The sequence below is a fragment of the Myxocyprinus asiaticus genome, chromosome 24, assembly GCF_019703515.2.
Source record: "Myxocyprinus asiaticus isolate MX2 ecotype Aquarium Trade chromosome 24, UBuf_Myxa_2, whole genome shotgun sequence".
Taxonomy (NCBI): Eukaryota; Metazoa; Chordata; class Actinopteri; order Cypriniformes; family Catostomidae; genus Myxocyprinus; species Myxocyprinus asiaticus.
In genome coordinates, this window is record NC_059367.1 from 22,764,296 (window position 1) to 22,787,491 (window position 23,196).

At 38.6% G+C, this 23,196-nt stretch overlaps 2 protein-coding genes across 3 annotated transcripts in view; one reads left to right on the forward strand and one right to left on the reverse strand.

Moving 5' to 3' along the window:
* The first annotated feature begins 4,518 nt into the window (after positions 1–4,518).
* Positions 4,519–16,579, forward strand: capza1b (capping actin protein of muscle Z-line subunit alpha 1b). The gene is made up of 10 exons (XM_051654009.1): positions 4,519–4,618; positions 8,359–8,422; positions 8,895–8,946; positions 9,153–9,216; positions 12,814–13,020; positions 14,215–14,294; positions 15,278–15,356; positions 15,447–15,518; positions 15,604–15,666; positions 15,760–16,579. The coding sequence occupies exons 1-10, from the start codon at positions 4,580–4,582 to the stop codon at positions 15,898–15,900; spliced, it is 861 nt and encodes a 286-aa protein (XP_051509969.1). The 5' UTR covers positions 4,519–4,579; the 3' UTR covers positions 15,901–16,579.
* A 149-nt stretch (positions 16,580–16,728) lies between these two features.
* Positions 16,729–23,196, reverse strand: part of LOC127415300 (CTTNBP2 N-terminal-like protein) — a 44,989-nt gene continuing 38,521 nt past the window's right edge. For both annotated transcript variants that reach the window (XM_051654005.1, XM_051654004.1), the window contains one exon: positions 16,729–20,926. In XM_051654005.1, coding sequence (XP_051509965.1) covers positions 19,640–20,926 — 1,287 coding nt within the window. In that variant the 3' untranslated portion in view covers positions 16,729–19,639. The remainder of the gene's footprint in view (positions 20,927–23,196) is intronic.

Genomic DNA, 23,196 nt, shown 5'->3' on the forward strand with positions numbered 1-23,196 from the left:
TGTAAATAATTTGTAAATAATCCGTTTTTTTTTTAATTAGATGTTTTAGCTCTATGTGTGTTTTTAATGTTGTTTTGCTGTAAAAAGTTGATCTTTGTTTAAAGTCACCATCACAGTAATTAGTGTTTGCTTTGATGAAGTTTCTTTAGTTAAGTTGTTTTAATTTCTAAAAGTTTGAAGTACTTGTTACTTACACCACCTTTTAAGTTGGACCAACTATTTGGTATCTTGGTGGGGCTGACACATGATCTTATGTAGAAATGTAGATTTGCTTTGTAACAAATATATTTTATATTATTTTCAAGAATATTGAAAATTATGGACAGCTGTCCTTAAAAATCAAATTTATTGAATGTAATAATCACTGATATTTTTTAGTTTGCTGAATGTACTGTATTTAGTTAATAGAACTTATAATCTATCTAGAATTGTTAAATTGGTACAATTTATTTGACTGAAGTTGAGTAAACTCAAAAATGCTTTGCTGTTGGTTGCCTTACATTTTTAAGTTTACTCAACTTTTTATTTTTTACAGTGTGCGTTGTGGTGTCCAGTTGTGATCTCTATGGGAATACCATCATCACACCATACAGGAAAATATTAGCAATACTGTTGACAATTAAGAAAAAGATAAACAACTGGGGTCAAAAAACCCAGAGTGCTTGTTAGTACAATCCTTACTATTCTTATACTTTCACATCCACATTAATTTGTTTTCATTTTCAGTGTCCTATTGTCATTTTCTAAACTATGCAGTTATGGAGAGTGATTTCGAAACGCTCTGTTTCTGGTAGAGTAAAACGGAGCTTAAGTGATGATGAGAGGTGTAAACATGGCGAAATGTATGCATTTTCATAGAAAAACATATTAGTGTGGACTTTGCCTTAGAGTTTGGGATTTTTGAACAACCCATAACACCCTAGCAACTGCATAGCTATGTGCTAAAAAACTCAGGACACCTTAGCAACCACATAGCAATTATAGGTCGACCAACAGTAGATTTTGCCGATACCGATAACTAAGGTGGAAAGGCCGATAACCAATAAATCAGCTGATAGTTATAGAGGCTACAAGAGTTTAAAATAAATAAAATCACAGATTCAGTTTATTGTTTAACCAAAATCTCAATATAACAAGAAAAAATTAAGATTTGGTGATTAACGCTGGACTGTAAAATATAAACAAGCTACAAATACATCGGGGACACTTACTTTGAAATGATGGAGACTTGGCTCTGTGACAGTGCTCAATATTTGAGTATTTTTCTTAAATATAGAGATATTTAAATATTCCATATATATTTATATACAGTATATTTTATCAAATGAGGTTTGATAAGGAATAATCAATCAGCAACTATTGGCATATATTTAGTTCCAAAATGAAACAATCAACACCGATATATCGGTAAAACCGATATCGGTCTACCTCTGCTAGCAATGCCCTGGCAACCATCCAAAACATCCTAAAATTGAGGATATCCAGTTTTGCAGGGATAAGCACCACTCACATTTTCTTTGGAAAATGTAAACATCTAGACTGTGGAATGAAATATTGTATATCTAAGATGTTGAGTCATTTTTTAATTTTTTGTTGTATTATGTATAAACATTTTAGAGTGCCTTTAGACAGGATGATTCATTGAAAAACATTTTAAAAGTAAAAGCCTCCAGCTAAGGGAGTTTTTTACTCCTCAATCTCGCTTTAGATTCTTAGTTACTTCACATGCTGATGTTCCCTAGGCCTCCACACACAGCATGGTGGGTTTAGCAATCTCTGAGATAAACCTTTTACCTCCAGACTCTCACTATTTCTCACACGCATGCAGACATGAATAGTTGCACTGTTGCTGGCATTGTGTCTTCCAACCAGTGTTAAGTAAAACATTTATGGAAGACTCCAGAATCTGAAGTATAGTTTCAAAAGTATAGTTACACATGACAGAGGAGATGGGAAAAGAGGAGCAGAGACAGGGAGAGAAAGAGAGAAAGGAGCGTAAACTTCTCTCCAGACACATTAGTTCCAGGACGTTAAAATGAAGTCCGATGGATCATGCTCTTCATGAGTTCAGCTTTCACAATATCCTGGTTTCATTTATACGTACATTGCATGTATGTCCTTGGCATAAACTCTCAAAAAGCTTACAAAAATGTATTGTTTTTGAGGTGATTACTTCACCAGGTGGCAAAGTGAATCTTGAGCAAAAAACAAAAAGTCCTTTCTTTCCATTGCATCTCTTTCACTGTTTGCTTTTCTCCTCTTGCATAAATGAATAGTGAGTTCATGTATCACATACCTTCCTGAGGATAAAACAGGGCCTATATATGCATGTTTTTGGCCTGCAGTGATTTGACCTCTATGGTTTTAGATGCGAAGATGCTTCTCAGATTTAACAGCAGAGGAAAAGAGACATCTGCTGGTCAACAGTGGTATTTTTACATCAGCTGCTTCAAAACATAAGGTACACGTCGCCCTCTGTAGGACTGTAGAAGAATCACAAAAAGGATGGCAACCCCGAATTATTTTTAATAAACTGAAGTTGAAGTGAATGAAGTTTTAATAATAAAAAAAAAATAATAATAAAAAAGGAATGGTCGTCGTAACGGTCCTACAGAGGTATTCAGTAGACGTAATCCACTTATGGAGCATGTTATCACACATTTTATTGATATTTTATAATGCACTCATTTTTATAACAGTCTTTACCATTGTTGCATGTTTTATCATTTATCTGTAGAACGTGGCTAATTTTGGGAATACAACTTTACATTTGGTTAATATAAAGTATTTATGTAAACAAGATTTCGTGAATAAACTTGAACTATTCTCAAAAGTGTTAAAGGAATATTCATGGTTTAACACAAGTTAAGCTCAATCGACAGCATCTGTGGGGGATGTTTATTAACACCAAGGGCCTTGCACAGACATTTTGAGGGGCAGTAGCCCAAACCATGAAAAAGGGCACCCCCTTTGTCATGGTTGGTAGGCTATTAATGTATCATCTTTAATATCTAATCATTCATTGGAGAGAATTAGAGAACAACTGTGAATTTCACTTTACCCTGCATATTCTTCCTGTCCATGTTGTCATTATTGCCATAAGTGACTCACACAAACTTCAAAGCGTGAAATGTCCCATGTTGCTCTGTGATAGTTGTGTCACTCACAGATCCATTATAATATCATGGTGAAATAACAAATGGACGTGAATGTTTTTAGTAGCCTATATCTAACCTTAATGTTTTACCCAAAACATCCCATGGGCCAGGTTGGACTTGACTTTTTACGGTCGTGCCATGTGTTTGACCACTGACATAAATGTTTGAAATAAAGGTAATAACCAAAATGAAAATGTGTTCCATCATTATTTGAACATGTTAAATGGCATATGTGAAAATAGGGGAATGTTTGTATGATATGAATGATACTGAAAGTCTGGAGACTCATATCTAACTGACCTGAATAATGTAAAAAAAAAAAAAAGAAAAAAGTAGGCTACTACGAAATAAACAGCGAAATTGTACATAGGCTAAAACACCACAAAACAATAAAATATAATACATTTCTGGTGTGTGAGTTGCTTTTAAAGCGTCTGATAAATGAATAAAAGTAAAAAATAAATAAATAAATAAATCACCCAGAGGGGCACCTCAGCCCTTGTGGGCAAAGAAGAAAAGGCTTGGGTGGGCAACTGTGGCTAGCCCCCTGTGCACGACCATTACCACAAAATTTAATTTAAACTTGTCCCTCCTTTTCTTAAAATAATAACAAAAAAAAAAAAAGGCAAAAATCGAGGTTACAGTGAGGCACTTACAATGAAAGTGAACGTGGCCAATTTTTGGAGGGTTTAAAGGCAGAAATGTGAAGCTTATTATTTTATAAAAGCGCCTCGATTTTTTTTTTTTTTCCTTTTTTCTTAAGGAAAAGGAGGGTCGATTCGAAATAAACTTTTGTGGTAATCAACATTATGCCACAAATGCTGTCGATGGAGCTTAACTTGTATTAATCCCGGAATATTACTTTAAAGGAATGCAATCTTTTTAGAATCACCTGTCAGTAAAGACACAATATAAAACACCACTATCAGGCCTAAATTAAATTGTTTAATTAAATTTGCCAGAATACACGACTACATTAAACAACTTCTTTATTTGTCTTGTTTGAAATTGTTCGTGTGGGGATGGACTTGAAAGTACGACAGAGCTCATCTGTAGGTTTACTACTCTCTGTTTTACAATGCATGTCACAATTTACTCAGAGACGAAACACTGTTCTGAGTGTCGTGAACGGTGTAAAGCTCTGTATATTATTTAGTTAAAGTGCTATTCTCGGTATAAAGTCAGTCTCGAGCTCACTTATGATCATGACTTACAGCTTTTATACATATATAATGGTACGAGTGCATGTTGTGACAAGTCGCGCTCCCTTATTATCCTCTCAGCGAGTTGATTGACAGGCCGCAGGAAGGCGGGGTGCGCGAGGCGGTGGCTCACACTCCGTTTTGTCCTATTATGGTCACGAGCGTGACAGCACGCGCTTCCCAGCATGCGCCGCGGTGTGAGGCTCCGCCACAGCCAAGATGACCGACTTTGAGGAGCCGCTTTCAGACGATGAGAAGGTAAAAACAAGGCATTAAATTAACTCACACAAACAGTTCAAGTCTACACGCTCGCCTTTCTGTGCATTTAAGCCTTCCGCGTGCAGAGGAATTCGTAACGGCTTCCCGGAAGCAGCGCTTGGCAGTGAAACCGGTTAGCTGCGTGCTAATCTGAGGAAGTGAAATCGCAGCTTTACACTCGCACAAAACAGACAGAGCTCACCGAATAACTGCGATATGCCGAACAACACGCAGTATATTAACGTCTTTCGCGCAGACAGCTATTGCTGGAATTATCGGGTTCGTTGGGTTGCAGTGTTTGTTTTAAATGGAAGTGTTTTGAGCGTCAGCTGTTAGCATGTGTGCTGTCAGAGTGTGTTCAGAAATAGATCTCCGCAGATCCACCCACTTTGAACCGAACCGACGGGCTTTATCGGGACGTGCTCCGGTAGAGTTACACATATGTGGGCCAGCAGATGCCAGCTCCGCATGACACGAAAGCTATCTGAGCCGAAGGACTCGGCCGGATGATGTTACGATTGCAGGAGCGGGTGTGTTTTGGGGTGGAAACACACCCGTCTGAAATCTCTCCGGGTTAAAGAGTTGCTTCATAATAATCGGAGAACACAGGTTTGTCCTAAATAAACCTGCGGATCACACCGGTGTCTTATAGTTTGAAACATGTCTGTCATGTCTGGAGATTTACAGTGGAGACGAGATTTATATGGATCAGTCTGGTAGATAAAGAGTTTCAAATGAAGCAGATGTGGGTAGATCTTTGTTTCTTTCCCTGTCAGCATCTGTTAATCCTCCAAAAACTGCATATAACCACTGCATGTTTTCTTCACATTTTAATGAGTTATTATTGATATTTTCTGCATACTGTCAGAGCAGTGAGTTATAACAGGCCAGTCTTCCCCAACACAAGATACATATTAGATGTATAGATGGTCCCAGTTCTGTTACCAATTTCTTCTCTTTTTGTCATTATGCGCTATTTTTTTGTTTTGGGAAAAATGAATTTATGTTGAGATTTCATTGGTTAGCGATCATTACAACCAGTAACTATTCTCTCGAGGGTTTTAAAATATATTAGCTGTACCTTTGTGTTCATTCAATGAGAGAGTTAAGTGATTTGTGTTTGTTTTCAGTTAGAGTTAAGTGTAAAAGGAGTCCTTTACTGTTTCATTATCTTTCAAAATTCACATCAGAGCATTCTCTTGGCCTGTCATACCTTACACTAAGATGAAGAGAATAATTCAGGGTTTTTGGAGTAATTTAGTAGTGTGAGTTAGGTGTTCACAATGTCTATGTAGTAATTTGCTTTTTTGGTGAGTGTTGCTGAGATCTCAGCGTTGTGTTATTGAAGTGTTTTAGGGGTGTGTATGAGGTAACTTGAGCTCTGGAGTCACCAGCTGAAATTCTCTAGCTGTGATTCAGTATAAGAAGTGCAGTACTGGAGAGACAGCCCAAATCATTTACCGTTTCCCACTTGTAATTTATTAAAGTTTTTGCTGCACTGTGAACTGGTTAATTATTCCTTATAGGGGAGACCGGGGCTAGTTGTCAAACTTCAGTAAATATTTTTTAGGGCAGATTTGTTTTTGAGTCAGTTTCTGCATGGTCACATATAGGGCTGGATGTTGACACAGATTTTTCTATTTCGATTCATATGGGTATATTTTATTTATAATGTCCCTTTTGCTTGCATGTGAAATACATTCTCTCCCAGCTAATGCTGTTAATTGTACAAGGGACCTTCTAACTAGGTACATTACAAAATAGTTTTTTAGTTTTTCATCATTTTGGTAACATTTTAGCTTTTAAAAATGAACAAATTAGATAATTTAATCAATAAATTTAGATTATATTGCATATATTTTTGTTATATGTTTATTGTTTAATTGCATAATTTGTACTGTTTACAAGTATTTACATTGATTTGTTGAACACTTGCTAAAAACCGTTACTGTCTGTAAACAGCGTCTTTAAATTATTGCATGTTAACGAGAGAGACTCGAATGGCTTTATCTCATCTGTGCTATGCCTGATTAGAATTAAATGTTTATTTTTTATTTTTTCGATCAACAACTGACTGTAGAGAACAGAAAGGGTACTAAAACAGACACTACTCATTGACAAATCGGTTGCGTGGATCTTGTCTTTGGAAACACACGGAACAACTTTTAATCTCAACACGCAGTGAAAGGATCTCGCTGCTGAATACTCCACTACTATACTACACAATTAATTCACTGGTGAGCGAAATCTAAACATTTACCGGCCAGTTGCCAAATATATACATTTTTAGTCGCACGGGAAGAATTTTGGTTGTGTAACGGGGGTTCAGGAAAGGAGGCGGTCAACAACAGTCAACAAGACTTTAATTATAACATAACATCAAACTGAGTTGGAACATAATTACAGACGTCAACTCCGTGTGTGTGTGTGTGTGTGTCTCTCTCTCTCTGGCGGCTCCTCTTTATCTCTCTCCCGCTGATTGGGCTACTCAGCACCAGGCATGCACCTTCACGGCCCAGCCACACCCTCCTCCTCGTCTCATACCCCCACCGCCCAATTCAGGCCGAGGAAAGCTCCGGACTGACTTACTCCCTCCCTGGAGGGGAGGATTTGCCCCTTCGGCTATGGCCTCGCCAGCTGGTTTTCCCCGCCTCCTGGGAAATCTGGGTAGGACAAGGGGAGGGGATAGGAAAAGGGCGGGAAAGACAGAAAGAGAGAGAGAGAGAGAGGTAAAAATAAAAAAAACTCCAGTTCCTGACCACGCTGCCATTCGGTCCTCAGCCAGCTGGGCAGCGGTCCTCCGCGACGCCAGGCGATGGCACTGGACCTCGCCTCCTGACAGACGTCAGTGGCTGCTCCACCTCCCAGTGGACGCATCGAGCTCCCCTGCCCCCTGGTGGATGGTAGCGTCTCCTCCACCCTCTAGCGACCGGCAGCGGCTTCTCCACTTCCTGGCGGACAGCAGTGAGCTCTCCCACCCCTTGGCGGATGGCAGCGGGCTCCTCCGCCTTAGGGCGAACCACTCCAGTAGCACAGTATCATACCTCCTCAGCGTCGCTATCCTCCATCAGCACCGCATCTTTCTCCATTCCTGGGTTTCGGTACCAGTGTTATGGGGTTCGGGAAAGGAGGCGGCGGGAACCAGATCAACGCTCAACAAGACTTTAATTATAACATCAAACTGAACTGTTCATTCAAATGAAGATCGCGCTGCATCGTATAATCTATATTGTTACCCACCCCTAGCCACATTCCACAAAGTTTTGGCAAAAAAAAAAAAAACTTTTTTGCCCAGGAAAAAAGATACAGTTCACTGAACACACATTTTTCTTTTGTGACAACTTGCCTCAGTAGCAGGGCAAAACACACATTTTAGCAACTGGACTTTTGACTCCAAATCTGGTCGTTACTGAGATATAACCCATGTGACAGCTATACAATGTGTCAACTAGCCCTGGTCTCGCCTATATAGTATTTGATGTTTTTTTTTAATCTCAGCCTCAGAATATTCTTCAAACTGCTCTATCGGGATGTTCAGTAGTGCTCAGGAGCAAAACCTCACTTAGTCTTAAAAATTAGTGCCAAAGAACTGGGATTATTTCAGTGCTGAATGACACTGAAGAATATAATGTGTAATCTTGGTTTGTCAGAGTTTTCATTAAAAGGAGAGAACTGGAAAGCGGATGATGTCAGTGGATGTTGAGTGTGAGATCTTATCATTATCTGTGTTATTTCTACAGATCCGCATCGCAGCTAACTTTGTGACCCATGCTCCCCCTGGAGAATTCAATGAAGTTTTCAATGGTGAGTGTCATTTTTAGCTGTTCAGTTTGGACCTCTTTCAGTCAGTATTGGTCAAAGGGGCCGATCAGACTTAGCACAATGAATGGAACAGAATGCAATGTATCAAAACACTTTTTTAAAGAAGTTGAAGTTCTTTTAACCTGACATTGCATCTTAAAAACACAGCGTTCATGTTCACGATGCAAAAAAAAAAAAGTGAGACTCAGCTCAACAGTCAAAGACCACCTGTCTAGTGCACATTTACATAGAAAGCAATTTTAACAATGCGCAGTCGGATGCAAAATGTGTTTGTGTAAAGAGTCCCTAAAGTGATATTGGTTTAATACTGCATTTATTAAATTGGCCTGATACACCAGGACCTTTACACTAAGATTAAGCAAATATTGGAGAGCTAAAAAGAGTAGAGGATGGATCCAGTGCTTACTGGCTGTTTTATTATTATTGTTGTGTGTTTTTTTTTTTTTCTTTGTAGATGTGCGTCTTCTCCTTAACAATGACAACCTCCTTCGAGAGGGGGCAGCACAGTAAGTTGTGTGTATGTTTGTTTAAGCTGTTATTTTGCAGACCTGCAAAATAACCAGACATTATACATGGTAATTGAGTTATTTCACATGCTTTGTCCAGACACCTGTATTTAGATTAAAAATTATGTTTACAAGTTGGATTCATGCTTCTCTCTCTCTCTCTCTCTCTCTCTCTCTCTCTCTCTCTCTGTGTGTGTGTTTCACAGTGCCTTTGCTCAGTATAACATGGATCAGTTCACTCCCGTCAAACTGGACGGTAGTGATGAGGCGGTAGGTTAATGATTTGATGACTCACAAATGCAGTTATTTCAGTCTGTGATTTTAGATATAATAAAAAATGTGTATGCAGGTTTAGTTCCTGTGCTGACTTTACACTCTGATAAGATGGTAGATTGTACTTTGTTCCAAGTGTAGAGACTCCTGCCAGGAATTTAAGTGTTTCCTGTGGCACAGTTGCCAGATGACAAGTCAATTAGCAAAGTGACTCAAATTGATGGTAGTTAAAGAATAGATCACCTCACCTAGTCTCAAAACACATTTACTTCTGTTACGACCCATGACTCAAAAGGATGCAGAAAAATAGAGGGAGTTTGGCCAAAAATAAACTCAAGGATTTATTAACAAGATAAAATACACACACAAAAAAACAAACAAACAACTAAAACAATTGTCATATGTAATTGTCAGTAAAGTCAGTGATGTAATGCAATATGAATACATGGAAATGTAATGTGCTGTAGCGATATTGTGAGTATACAAAACTAAACTTGCAGATGAAAAAGTCCAAACAAAATATGCTGCTCCTTCTCTGTCTCTGGTGTGGACCAGTCCATGGCTCCTTTTATAGAAGTACTGGTGCCCAGCACAGGTGTGTGCAATCAGACAATTTGGGCGGAGCAGTCAGCCTGCGCTAGAAACCACATCCCAAACAAGACACAGGGCCATCACAATTTCACCACACTTCTTTATAGACAGCTTAGCTGTTTTTTATTCTTGCACTGTTACATTCGATTCTATGATTTATCTGAAGTTAGGTGTAGGGTTGACGGTTTTCATACCATGTACATTTGCTTATCTATGGTATTGAGAAAAAAAATGCAACCGGACGGAGAATCTCACCTGCGCGTGCGCATCTCCTTTCCTCCTCGTCTGCCTGTCAGACTCATCAACTTGCCCCACACACACAAACACATGCAGCAGAGAAAATGTCAGAGAGAAGCGAGGCAAGGGGGTCTGGCATGAGTGTGTGTGTGAGTTAAAGCAGTGTTTCTCAGCTGGGGAGTTGCAGGTCTATTCGGACTGGGTCGCGGACAGCAGGGAAAGAACAATGCCATGGTTCTCCCATTGAAGATATTTCAGCGGCCGCCTGAGTTTTTAATAATAATAATAATTTAATAATAATCAAGCAATCAGCTAAAGGCTTCTCATCTGCACTTTCACACGAGTGTAACGGAACCAGTTCGTAATCATGATCTACGCTTCTCTGTGGCACGCGTGTGCAACAACCGCTCTTCCCTCGATATTGCGGAGCGCTGCCCTCAAAACTGATGTAACCAATTCCAATTCCAGTGAGACTTTTCTAGTTTAAAGCGTTACGGAGGAAGTCAAGTCAAACCTATCAAACAGTAGGCAGCCCTGACATGCCAAACAGCACTGAGGAGGAAAAGTATAAAATATGTACAAAATTGTTTCACGATTTTACATGAGTAAAAGTAACTGTTATATTTTGACAAAATGTTATAGTTTCATATGAAATAATCTAAAGGTAGAATCTGTTAGACCTCATTTTATATCAACAGTGGCAGTTGTAGTTAAAGTTTCAAGATGTGTTTCAGCTAGTATTTATTTTTTCATAAATACTATAATTTGTTATTATTATTACTATTATTTAAGACTAGCTACACTGACCTAACCATGGTAATGAGGAGCCTTTCCTCCAGTGTAATATGTATGTTCTGTTTGAATTATGTTTGAAATTTGGAAACAAACGGGATAATAATGGGCTCAGTTTTTAAAAGGGGGGAGAGAAAACTTCCTGTCACTTGTTGACATCAACAACAAAAATAATGTCACTTGATGCATGTCCTTGTACTTGAAAACCATGAACAAATCTATGCAACTTAAAAGGAAATGCGACCCAGGATACATTAAATACAGGTTACGTTTTTACTGTGGTGGGTCGCCACTTGATTTCCAATGTAAAATCTGTCCTGAAGCAAAACCAGTTGAGAACCACTGAATTAAAGGTACAGACAGGAGCAGTCTGGCTGCGCTGTCGTGCACCTACAGTATATGTTAATTATTAATAATCATAGGACATTACTTTAAAAGCTCACACAGCTGATGTTATTTTTCATTTAGTAGTTAATTTAACATGCTATGCTAACATGTAAACTAACATGTTTAGTTATATAACGTCATAGTTACATGCTATTTTTTTATCATGTTTATAATTCTATTTGTTATTATAATTCTGTTAGCTTTCTTTTTTATTCTATTTGTTTTATTTTCAAAAGGGAGACTTTTTGTTACACATACTTCAATAAAAAAAAAAAAAAATGGTTTCAAGTTTCAATTCAAGTTTTTCCTTTAAGGGTCATTGAAACTGATAATAATTGTGTAATACCGTATACCTTGAAACCGTGATATTTTCTGAGAGTGTTATCGTACCGTGAAAATCTCATACCGTTGCAACCCTAGTCAGGTGTCCTGTTCTCATAGCAAAGTGTTTTTTTTTTTAACTAAGTATTTATGACAGTGAGTAATCGAATGTTTGGGTTTGCCACATCACCTCTGAGGAATTCCAGTGTTACTGACTTGATATTTGCTCTCTGAATGTTAGCTTCTCATAGAAAGTAGCCTACTCCTTGCTAGTATATCAAACCATTTGCATGCATAATCATAAACCCCTGCTAGAGTCGAGATAGCTGAACATTTTTAGTCTAGACAAATTTTGTTTCCAGCTTAGATCAGGAAATTAACTTGCGTTACAGACGAGACAAAAATGGACAAGGAAGTATGCGTGATTGATTGATTAAATTAAGATTGAAATCGCGATATGGTGTTGTGCAATTACTAAACCACTAAAAGCTGCATTTTAAAAGATAGTCTGGATCTACCGCTTCAGTGAGAGTGACACAGTGGCACTCTGTAGTGGGTGTGAGGAACACACTGAGCAGCGCAGCAATATTAGATGATAAATGCTTATTATATTACTTTTCAGATTGCAAAGTTTGTCAAAATGATCTCTTTCTAAATACTGGCTATAAATGCAGTAAGCTTGAAACACTTGTGATTTGATATGTGACCGTGACACATTATTATGGGCATTTGAAGTATTTCCTAAATAAATGGAGACCATTTATTCATCATTCTTAACATCCAAAAATCAACGAAGCCAGTTATATTCTGATTAAGGTGTGTATATATACTGGACAGGGCGAGCTACATTCGCATTATCTAGGTCTCTTATTCTGACTAAGCAAAATTCGGACTAGGACAATTTCAGTTGAACTTAAGCATTAACATGACAAATTATTGCTTTAGTCTGTCTGAAATGTAAGACATGTAATGTTTTTCTTCATTATAAGTTGTAAGGTCTATTGTTCTTATTAGTTTGTAGAGAGAGCACGCTGACACAATTTATTCAAGCTAGGTGTAAACTCAGCTCTCTAGTGATCTGAGCTGACTACTTTGTGTGTGACTAGTTCTGTATAAGGGCAGGTGTGATCAGTGCACTAGAGATCTGAGTGCAGTACTGTGTGTGTTTGTTATCAAGTAAGGACATGTGCAGTCTCTGCACTTTAGAGATCTGAACTCAATATAAAGTTCTTTCTAAAAAACAAGGGGCTTCATGCTCTCCTGCAGGTTCTGATCACTGAGCATGGAGATCTGGGTCAGGGGCGGTTCTTCGACCCACGGAAGCGGGTGTCATTCCGTTTTGATCACCTGCGAAAGGAAGCGAGTGATTCTCAGCCCTATGAGGGAGAGACTACGCTCCGGCCCTGGAGAGACGCCTGTGATGAAGCCCTCAGTGCTTACGTGAAGGAGCACTATCCCACTGGAGTCTGCACGGTACACTAACACACTTCTCACAGGAAGTTTGCATGATACACACTTTTGTCACTATCCAACAGGAATCTCAACAGTACACCCAAACATCTTAGGGGTGTGCTCTCCCTCTGATTCTGTCTCAATTTAGCAATGATGTCTTTGGGAGCACTTTGGCTTGTGTAAACATACAAGGGTTTTTTTTACAACAGGGAGCGGCTGCTTATACTATGAGTTTGCCTGTTTTTATAACCCATTTAACATGAATTAAACACACAATACTTTTTTGTCCAGTCATTTACATTTACATATTTACATTCAGCTATACGCTATTTCTGGAGCATGTACGTGCACATGAGTCCTGCAGGCTACCAGATATTTGTGCTTCACAGACTGGACAGTGCAGAGCGGGATCACTCGCATTACTCAATAATTTTTGACCCATTAAAAACCCTAATGGAAAAAAAACATCTTCACAGAACAGGAAGACTCGCAAACTAGTAATGAAAATGAAGAGGAGCTTGTTATTTACAAAAGCCGGCACAGAGCAGAAAAATGGAATCTGCAAACAGTGTTGCACAAAGATAATCACTCATAATACAAGCAGTCTGTTTTATTACCTCAATTATTAGCAAGTAGTGTTTTAAATTTTATTTGATCTGTATTTTCTGAAAGATCCTTTGTTGGAAATTTATTTTACTTGTGTATTATCTGCTTTGTCTCATTGATTTGAGAAAATCTTGAGTTTCTTGAGGACATTTTATAATATCAATAATATTGGTTAACAGCACATCAGATTGAAATGTGGCATAATGTGAAATTTAGCTTTTTTTGTAAGGTAGATTTTGTTTTTTTCCAAGTTGTTTTTTTTTTTTTTTTTACTATATTTGTCCAGTTCTAAATCATATAAGAAGTAGATTTCATATATAAATAATTTAATTCATTGACTGGAGTTTCCAAATATAGGAATTACAATATAGTTATTTAATATATTAACCAATTTTTATTGACCCCCTCCCCTCTATAAAGAGAGTACTATATCGTGATATATATTGTTATCATAATATATAATTATTCATATTGTGATATAAGATTTTGGTCATATAGTGAATATAATGTGATTTCTTCTTCTAGTCTAGTTTCACTGCCGTGCTGTCTTTAAATTGTTTGTGAAATCATGCTCTATTGGAGATATGTTTACCAACTTTTCTGCTACAGGTGTATGGGAAGACTGTTGATGGTCAACAAACAATTATTGCTTGTATTGAAGGTCATCAGTTCCAGCCCAAGAACTTTTGGTAAGGAATGATCAGTGATATAAATGTGTAATTGATTTCCGACATAGCTGTGATGGTTTCATGTCTCTAATGCCACTCAGTGTATCTTCTCACATAATATTTTAAACTCAAAGGAATATTGTCCTGTAATGTCCATTTATTTATTAACTTGGCAAATAAACCATGTAGTAAGTGTCAATTAGTAATGTAATTAATGTCAAGTAAGCAGTTAATCTTCACAAAATAAACTCTTTTAGGGTGATGCAGTACTGATCATATTGTTACATTTTGCGATTAATGACCAGCTCAATATAAATTATACCTTACTAAATTAAAGGTGCACTGAACTGCCAAAACAAACACAACCCTCCCTTCAGTGCTCCTTTGGAAGCTCCACCCCCCAACTTCATGCACGCACATTTATTCCTTTTACCTCTTGGAGGTCTCTCCACCACTGAAAAGCCTCGCCGATGTTGACACGGCTCCTAGCCCTCGACTTATCGTAATCTTCTTTTTTAGTTTATACTCGTCTGACCTTTTTCTCTTGGTCTGTTTCTCAGCCATTTGTCCTCCTTGGAGTTTAGAAAGTTCGCATCAGCCAGATTTGCCGTCGCTCTTCTAATGAATTTCCCCGTCTCTGCCCCCACCCCCCATCCTGTGCATGCGCAAGAACCACCCCCTGTTGCTGAGTGGCCGGAGTTGTGTTGTGTGGTCTGATCCACTTTGTTTTCGTCCCATTTACAGAGCCAGGGCTGTGTACAAATACTAGATTTTTTTTCAGTCCACCTACAGAACGGACAGCTAGCAGATTGTGAGGAGAGATTTGCAGAATTTGACAAAAAGTGTATTGGATTTGAATTACTGAGTGCACCTTTAAGTGTAAATCTGACTTCTGTTCCATACTTCTGGTACTCGGAAATCTTTGTGATTGATTGTAACTGGTTAAATTGCCTCCAGAATTGTATAACCTGATCATCTCATCACCTGAAGTTCTTTCTTGTCAGGAATGGTCGGTGCAGGTCAGAGTGGAAGTTCACCATAAGTCAGTCATCAGCTCAGGTGATGGGAGTATTGAAGATCCAGGTGAGAGATGACAGATTAACAGACTGGGAATGAGAGTGAAAGTATATGGGTGGAGAGTGTGTGATGATGAATCGTGTTGGGGTTTTACAGGTGCATTATTATGAAGATGGTAATGTGCAGCTGGTGAGCCATAAGGAGGTGGAGGAATCCATTGTAGTGACTGTGAGTAATCCCAGTCTTGTAAAATGTTGTTGATGCACAAGATTTTAAAGAAGATTTAAAGTAACCTGCTGCCTTTTATCTCTAGAATGAAACCCAGACTGCCAAGGAATTTGTAAAAATCATTGAAAATGCTGAAAATGATTATCAGGTTAGCACTTGATCTGTTCATGGTGTAAGTTTGGTTAAGGTGAATATTAATGACAGAATCGAGTTTAAGTTCTTTTTTAATGTTTTCTTCTAGACGGCCATCAGCGAGAATTACCAGACGATGTCAGATACCACCTTCAAAGCTCTTCGCAGACAGCTGCCCGTCACTCGCACCAAGATCGACTGGAACAAGATCCTCAGCTACAAGATTGGCAAAGAGATGCAGAACGCTTAGAACCAACCTGGTTCCTCTTGTGAATGTGCAAAGCCAGCTTTCGGAACACCATATGCCATTCGCTCAGCCGAAGAAGTCTCCCAAAAAATTTAAAAATGTAAAAAAACTTTTCTCTGTTTAAAAGAGGATGGGAATCCATTCAACTTTCTGTCATTAATGGACTTTGGTGAGTCTCAGCTGTTGGAAGAGGTTCAAATGAGAACTTGGAGTTTTGGATCTAAATGATCTACAAATTGCGCTTTTCTCTCATTAATACCCACTCACCAGTCACTCAAAAAGAGTTTGTATTGTTTTGATTCTTTTGTCTTTTTATGTGAACTGTGACAGCTGCAATGCTTGTGCAAACGTTTTTTTGTGTGATTTAAAACAGTGGATAAGTAATGCCTCATTCACTGTATCTCCAAACCCCAATCAGACAACCCCACTTTCCTCTTCCTTCAATCTCTGACAGCCTGGAGAGATTTTCTGTCACACTGCTTTCACATCAACCTTAGTCTTGTTTGTCTTACTGTTCCATCAAAAAATCCTCTGTAAAATACACCCTTAATGAATCCATAATGTAAGACTGGCAAATTCTCTGTCTCTTATAACTTGGCTTTATTTTTCTTATTTTCAGATTTTTGAACATGCAAAAGTAAACATCTACTCAGAGTAAATTAATAACTGGTGCTGAAATGAATTACTGTGGAAATGATTTTTTTGTTTTTTTGTGAACAGATTAATTTATGCTTCATAAGATCAGTGACTTTTAACACTAGTTTCCTGGTATCAAGCAATGTAGAGAGCAGTAGTCCAGACAGCTTGTATGAATCTTCCTCTCTAATGTTTGTTGTGGTATTCTCAGGGTGAGGAATACATGCACAATAATGCAATAATAATCAAAAGTACTTTGTTTAGAGAAAATAATGAAAAGCTTAGCAACACAAATTAAAAAAAAAAAAAAAAAAACTTTATTTGCTCAGGGAAAAATACAGCTGGTCATAAATTTAACACCACTAATTAATTGCAATAAAGTCGTCTAAAAAATACAACTAATTTAACTAATTGTTTTTCAAACAACTAGCTAAACCCTAAAAAGGATTAGTTCCATTTTTGTTTTTTTACATCAAAAAAACAGGATACAGTAGTAGAAATTTAAACTGCTACTTAAAGTTGCAGTACAGTAGGAGAAACAGTGAGGTATTTAAAAACAGAAAAAATGAAATGACAGATTAAAATCCAACATACTCTGATTTATCATAAGCAGGTTAAGACTGTATAATGTATTAATGTGAGAAATATCTTAATTGCAGCAGGATTTTTACACTAACATAAAATCATTTATATTCTAATGCAACTAGTATAAAGTCAAAAGAACTGAAAAAGGACAACAGTAAGAGAAGAAATTCCCAGGGTAATCATTAAATGATGACATTACTCATTTGTGCTTATACCATTGTTGTGAATCATGTAAACTGATGCTGAAAGTTCCACCTAATATCTAATTAATGCTCAATTTAAAATATAAGGCTGTCTGGTATAAACAAAATACATAAAAAGCAGTCCTGGAGAAACACATACATGGTTAAATAAAGCCCAGAAAAGCAGTCAGTGTTTAGGACCTCAAACATATTTTTGTCTGATCTGATTCTAAATATTGATTACAATAATTGAATCCATGTCTGATATTCTGTGTAGCATATTTATGAAAAGCATTTCTGTTTTTTAATCTTCATTTACAGAGAAGGTATTCTGGTTTAGCTGATGTTTAATGCTGTCCGACCACCAGGTGGCAGCTTCCTGAGCAGTACTTCTTAACATTGACACTAGGAGGCAATGCTATCATGGTACAATGCTGTTGAAGACAGAGGTTTTTCATATCAGTCCCTTAAAAAGTCTCTTATATAGTTGATTTTAAAATATGGACAGCAACTAAACATCATATCATGAGTGCTTGACAGAAACTGAAATTACTTGTTTCATAACACATTTGGCTGCACTTTTCTAGTGAAATGTCCAGCTGGGGGGTTTTCTCTCCCTATCTCCTTTCTCTCTCATTCTGTGGGTCAGTGGAGGAGTGTTATGAGGAGGACGGCTGAAAGGGCTACACAATTGAACTGAATTAGAACACAACTGAAAAACAGCGTGAACAGACACAATACGCAATAAGTGTGAACAGCCCCTAAGACAACTGTCAACTTCACCCAGGCCACTGAAAATTTCAAAGGAGCCGGATTTGGCCCGTGGTCCGTCAGTTGAATACTACTGCGTTAGAGTATAAATGTCTCGATATCATAACATAGCAGGGTTTAAGTAATAAAAAGAAAAATAAATGTATTTATAGTCATTGACATCATGATTTGAGTGTAACTGAATAAAACACAGTAGTTGCAGCGCCTCTAGTGTTCATTTCACCTGGAAACTGTAGGGAATTGTACACAGAGACACATAAGAAGTTTTGCAAAAATGTATATAAAGTCACGTTTTCACTATGAGACGAGGTTGTCTAAACTTCACACATTCACCAAACAGAGATAAAGACAGATTGGTTCTCATTAGTGGCCTAAAATGGACTGATTAATTGGTTGATGGATTGGTTGATCAGTATTTGCTTTCAATTTCATAACACAATTTTTACTTAGTATACTTAATTTTTCTCTGTGCAGGTCATCTAATGTCAGGAATGGACTAACAAGGCATAACATTTCAGGATAAATAATCTTTGTTTTTTTAAAAAAAACAGAATAATAAAATATTTAAAACAATTAAAAGAATATTTAAATATTATATTCAATCTTATATGAGTAGCATTTGACAAAGTTGATCAGTTTTGAGCCCTAGTTGCCTCTCCCATTTTTTTCATGGTTGGGCTGGTTTTCTGGGCTCAGACTGAGGTTTGTCCAGGATACCAAATGTTTTAAAAGGGGCCTCACCTCTGGTAGTGCATTTATCTTAGGCAGCATCTAAGGCTAGGGTATACTTTATTTTTCCATGTGCTGTTCTGTCTCGCACAAGGTCAAGCACTCAGCCTTTCAAAGTATACTCTTTTGGTCACGAACCCATATGCGGCGCATGCACTTTGACTGCTTTGTGACACTCTTTAGTACTGTCAACGACAGGCACATGTGCAGATAATGCATGCACGGACAGTACATGCATACTGCATTGTTGCCAGATTTCGCTAGCAAAACAAACAGCCTGGTCTGGAAAAGCAAGCCCAAAAACGCAACTGTATTCTGGAAATAATCCCCAAAAAATGCAACCCGTGACTGCCCATAGTTAAAAGTGTCTTCATGAAAAAACAAGCCAAAAGTCGCTAATAATATTGGACATGGTAACACTGGCATACTGTGCTGATGGCAAAATTTGCGGCACACAGAATACCAAAGTATATTTTGGTCTTAAGAGACAAGTCCAGTATGGGTAAAGTGAGGGAAAAAAAACACTGTGTACACTAGACCAGTCCACATCTTAATCCTGGTCCTGGAGTACCCCAGAACTGCACATTTTGGATGTCTTCCTTAAATGTCACACCCAGTTTCAGATCTTGTAGCCTCAACTTTTGAACTGATGAGTTGAATCGGGTTTGTTAAATAAGGGAGACATCTAAAATGTTCAGTGTTAGGGTACTCCAGGATCAGTTTTTAAAACCACTGCACTAGACATTTAGGTTGAGAAAATGCATGAATTTGAGGTTATCAAAGTGTAAAGATGCCATTGGAGGGAATGCAATGTATATTGACTGTGGGCTCCAGGCTGGTTAACTAAATGAAGACATGACAAGGTCAAGCTCTTTAGTATCCTCCTGGCCGCTGTTAAGGCTGCAGCTCCCAGAGAGCTCAGGGAAGTGGCTGGCCCTGCAGGAAAGCACAGGGGATCCAGGAGACTGATTGACCCCCTGATTTTCGGGAGGAACAGGGGGTGGATGAATCTTCTCTGCCCTAGGAATGATTGGCGAGCGTATACCTGGTGAGAGAACCCCAGGGCTTTTTCCTGTCGGTGAGGAGGCGGCGGCCAGACTGCGATAATCAGTGCCAAAGGGTGAGCTGTTGGCAGGAGGGAGTTTACCTGCCACTTGCTGGCTTGTGAACCGGGACAGCACCTGAGTGACAGTGTTGCGGGCGATCTGCTTTGCAGTAGAATTGTCTGGAGGAGTAGGAGAGGCAGCAGTGGGGGAGAGGTCCCGTGGTGAGTGGACAACGTTTACTACGTGTTGGTGCTGATCTGCCTCGGCTTGTTGCTGAAACCTGTGGCGTGCAGCTTGGAAACGTTGGTTGATGCTCACCTGGTAGGAGGAGGGGTAGGTGGGACTAGAGCAACCCAGAGAAGCCAGACGCTTGGTCAGAACAGGGGAAGAGCAGGGAGATGAGCTAAGGGAGGACGAGGCAGGACTGCTGGGAGAGAGACACTGAAAGGCACCTCCTCCTCCAGGGAGCCCGACCCCATTGTCCACCAATCCCCCTTCCTTGCACTGCTCCTCTACTGGGGACTCTGCTTCCCTGGGGGTGTGGTGACCATTTAGTTTTGGTTGTGGCAATGATTTTGATCCAACAGTTTTGCCATCTATTTCTGTGTGACTAAGAGGAGGTGTTTTTTGTGGCGTTTTTAACTTTTCTTCATCAATGTTTTCTCTCCCTTTCTTTTCCCTTTGTTTCATTTCCTCCAGCTCTTTCTTTAGACTATTAAGCTGCTCCTGAAGTTCTTGATATCTTTTTTCTTCCTTGTGTAGTTTCCCTCTCATCTGCTCCCGCTCTGTATCAAATTCAGCCAGCTGTTTCTCGGCTCTCACCTCTATCTGCTTAGCATGAATGCGTTCCCTCTCCAGCTCCCCTTTCAAGGTGTCACAGGTATTGCGCTGCTGTTCCAACTGGCGGCTGAGCTCTGCTACACATTGGCTCTCCTCATCTGCCCGTGCTTTAGCCCTCTGATATTCTGTAGCCAGTGTCGTGGATAACTGCTGTTGCTGTGCTAAATCTTCCTCAGCCTGATTCGACAGGACTGACTGCTCACGCTCCAAACGTTCGAACTGAGCCCTTTCCAAATCCAGCTATGAAGAGGGAAAGATGAAGAGTCAGTGATAGAGGAAAGAACAGTCTGCTTTAAATAGAGCTCAAATGTAAAATTGTACTGAAGGTTTGGTCAAATTCAGCAACTTGTTCTTCCTCAGAAGAACTTCCTCATGTGTTCTTCCTCATGTGGCAACCTGGGTAAAGAAAAATAAATGTTCCCACCTCAACCCTGAAATAGTGTTGCATCCAGCCAATCATATTAGAACTGGTAAATTTTAGCTATTGTCATTTTTATGTGTAATATGCATGAGATTGTCCAGTTGGGATCGGCTGTAATATAACAACGTTTATACAGAGCTGTTACATAATTTAAAGGGTTCCCACCCTTTCTGACCAATTAAATTCAATGAGTTGTCCATGGCTTTCTTACTCATTTGTGACTACTGGATACAGATTTTTAGAAATAATTTTGGTTTTAATTGATTACCTGATGAACCAGACTGATTTGTCAACTGTTCTGACCAATTCATTAACTCAAAAGAATGATTTGCTCACAAATTAGACATCACTATGGCTTGTGAGATTATTCTACACAAGAGCAAGTTCTACCTTATTCACAATAGAAATTTCCCTATGAAAAGGTGCTTTAAGCGATTTTAGCCATTCTGGAATTTCCACAGGCTGAGCCGTTGGATTAGCCACACCCCTCTTTCCAAAACCCACACTCCAAAGATACTAAATGAACTTTGAGACCAACACCGATCAGAAGTGGTTGTAAAAAAACAAACAAAAAAAAAACAGCAGCAAAATAGTGCCCTCAAATGACAACTGTTATGAACAACATAGCATAAAAATGGCATTAAGCCTCAATAATCGCTGCAACTACGATACTATGATAATGTGTGAAAATTCTTGTTGAGGAACTGTGCTGTTCCATACTGATTCAGGCTCGTTGACAAGGTTACGGTTTATTTTTCAACTGTGGTGCTGCAAAATTAGGATTAGAATGGATTAAGTAAGTGACCAATCGTGAGTTGCCATGTATTAAAGTCTTTCCACCAGCGCAGTTGAGTATTGTTAGGTCACTGTGCTGAGCAATCTGTGCCGGGAACAGCTTGTAATTGCACCGTGCCGAACCTTACTCAAGTGGAAATGCTACTGGAACCGTTACTCACCAGGCTCAGAACAGTTCGGTCCGATGGTGGAAAAGTGACTATTGTTTATATTGTGCTTTCATGTTACTGTGTTTGTAGTAGTGGTATAATGTAACCATGTGTTTATTATTTAGAGGTCTCGTGTAACCGCACGTGTGAAATAAAGCAGGGCAGTTCTCTGCAGTGGGAGACAGTGCTTTAGACCCCTATGAGCAGCAGGATGTGTGAGACACAGGCCAATGTATCTAGAGAAAAATGGGTGTGTGTGGAAGGGAAGCCCAGGGCAAGGCAGGAAGGGCCTTTTACATAATACTGCAGTCTGTACTTTGACCTTATCATCACCTTTTCCTAACCCCATAAAAAACACAAACAAACAATGGAATGGCTCCACACTCACACACACACACGGACAGACTGACTCTGTTGCACTACAGTCATTAAAACAATGGAGCCTCTGCAGTACTCCAGAGACCCACCCCAACTCTGTGCTAGCAATCCACCTTTTTCCTGAAAACGGAAGTGCCCTGAGATTCCTACCTGAAGCCTTTTGTTGTTTTTGGTCAGATTTTACATTACATTTTAAATTTACATTGCTTTACATTTTATTAGCTGATAGAAGTGAAAGTTTTTTTTTTTTTTTTTTTTTTGTAGACATTTGTTTAATTCAAAATAAAAGTGCTTAATTCAACAATATTAGAAAAAAAATTAAGTTGAGCTGAAATACAGTGTGTGATTGATATTCACATGATAAATACTTACTATTGCGTTGAGGTGACATAAGTAATAAATAGAGAAAAATCAGGAACAAAAATCAACATGTATGTTTAAAAATGGATTTAAAGTTGTTCAACATTAAATATAATAGCTTCCATACTGTTCCTTAATATTGTACATAGTTATTTCACTCCAGGTTAAAGCGTTCACATGTGCTACATTTACATTTACATTTATTCATTTGGCAGACGCTTTTATCCAAAGCGACTGCTATTGGTGCTATTGATATAAATATAAGCGCCTGATTCAAATCCCTTGTGTTAAATAATTTATTGTCTTCTACACAAATTTATTCTTGAAAATTAATCTTTTTGTGGCAACCAACAGCACATGGTAAAACTGAGCTCATACAGTTGCAATTAAAATTATTCAACCCCCCC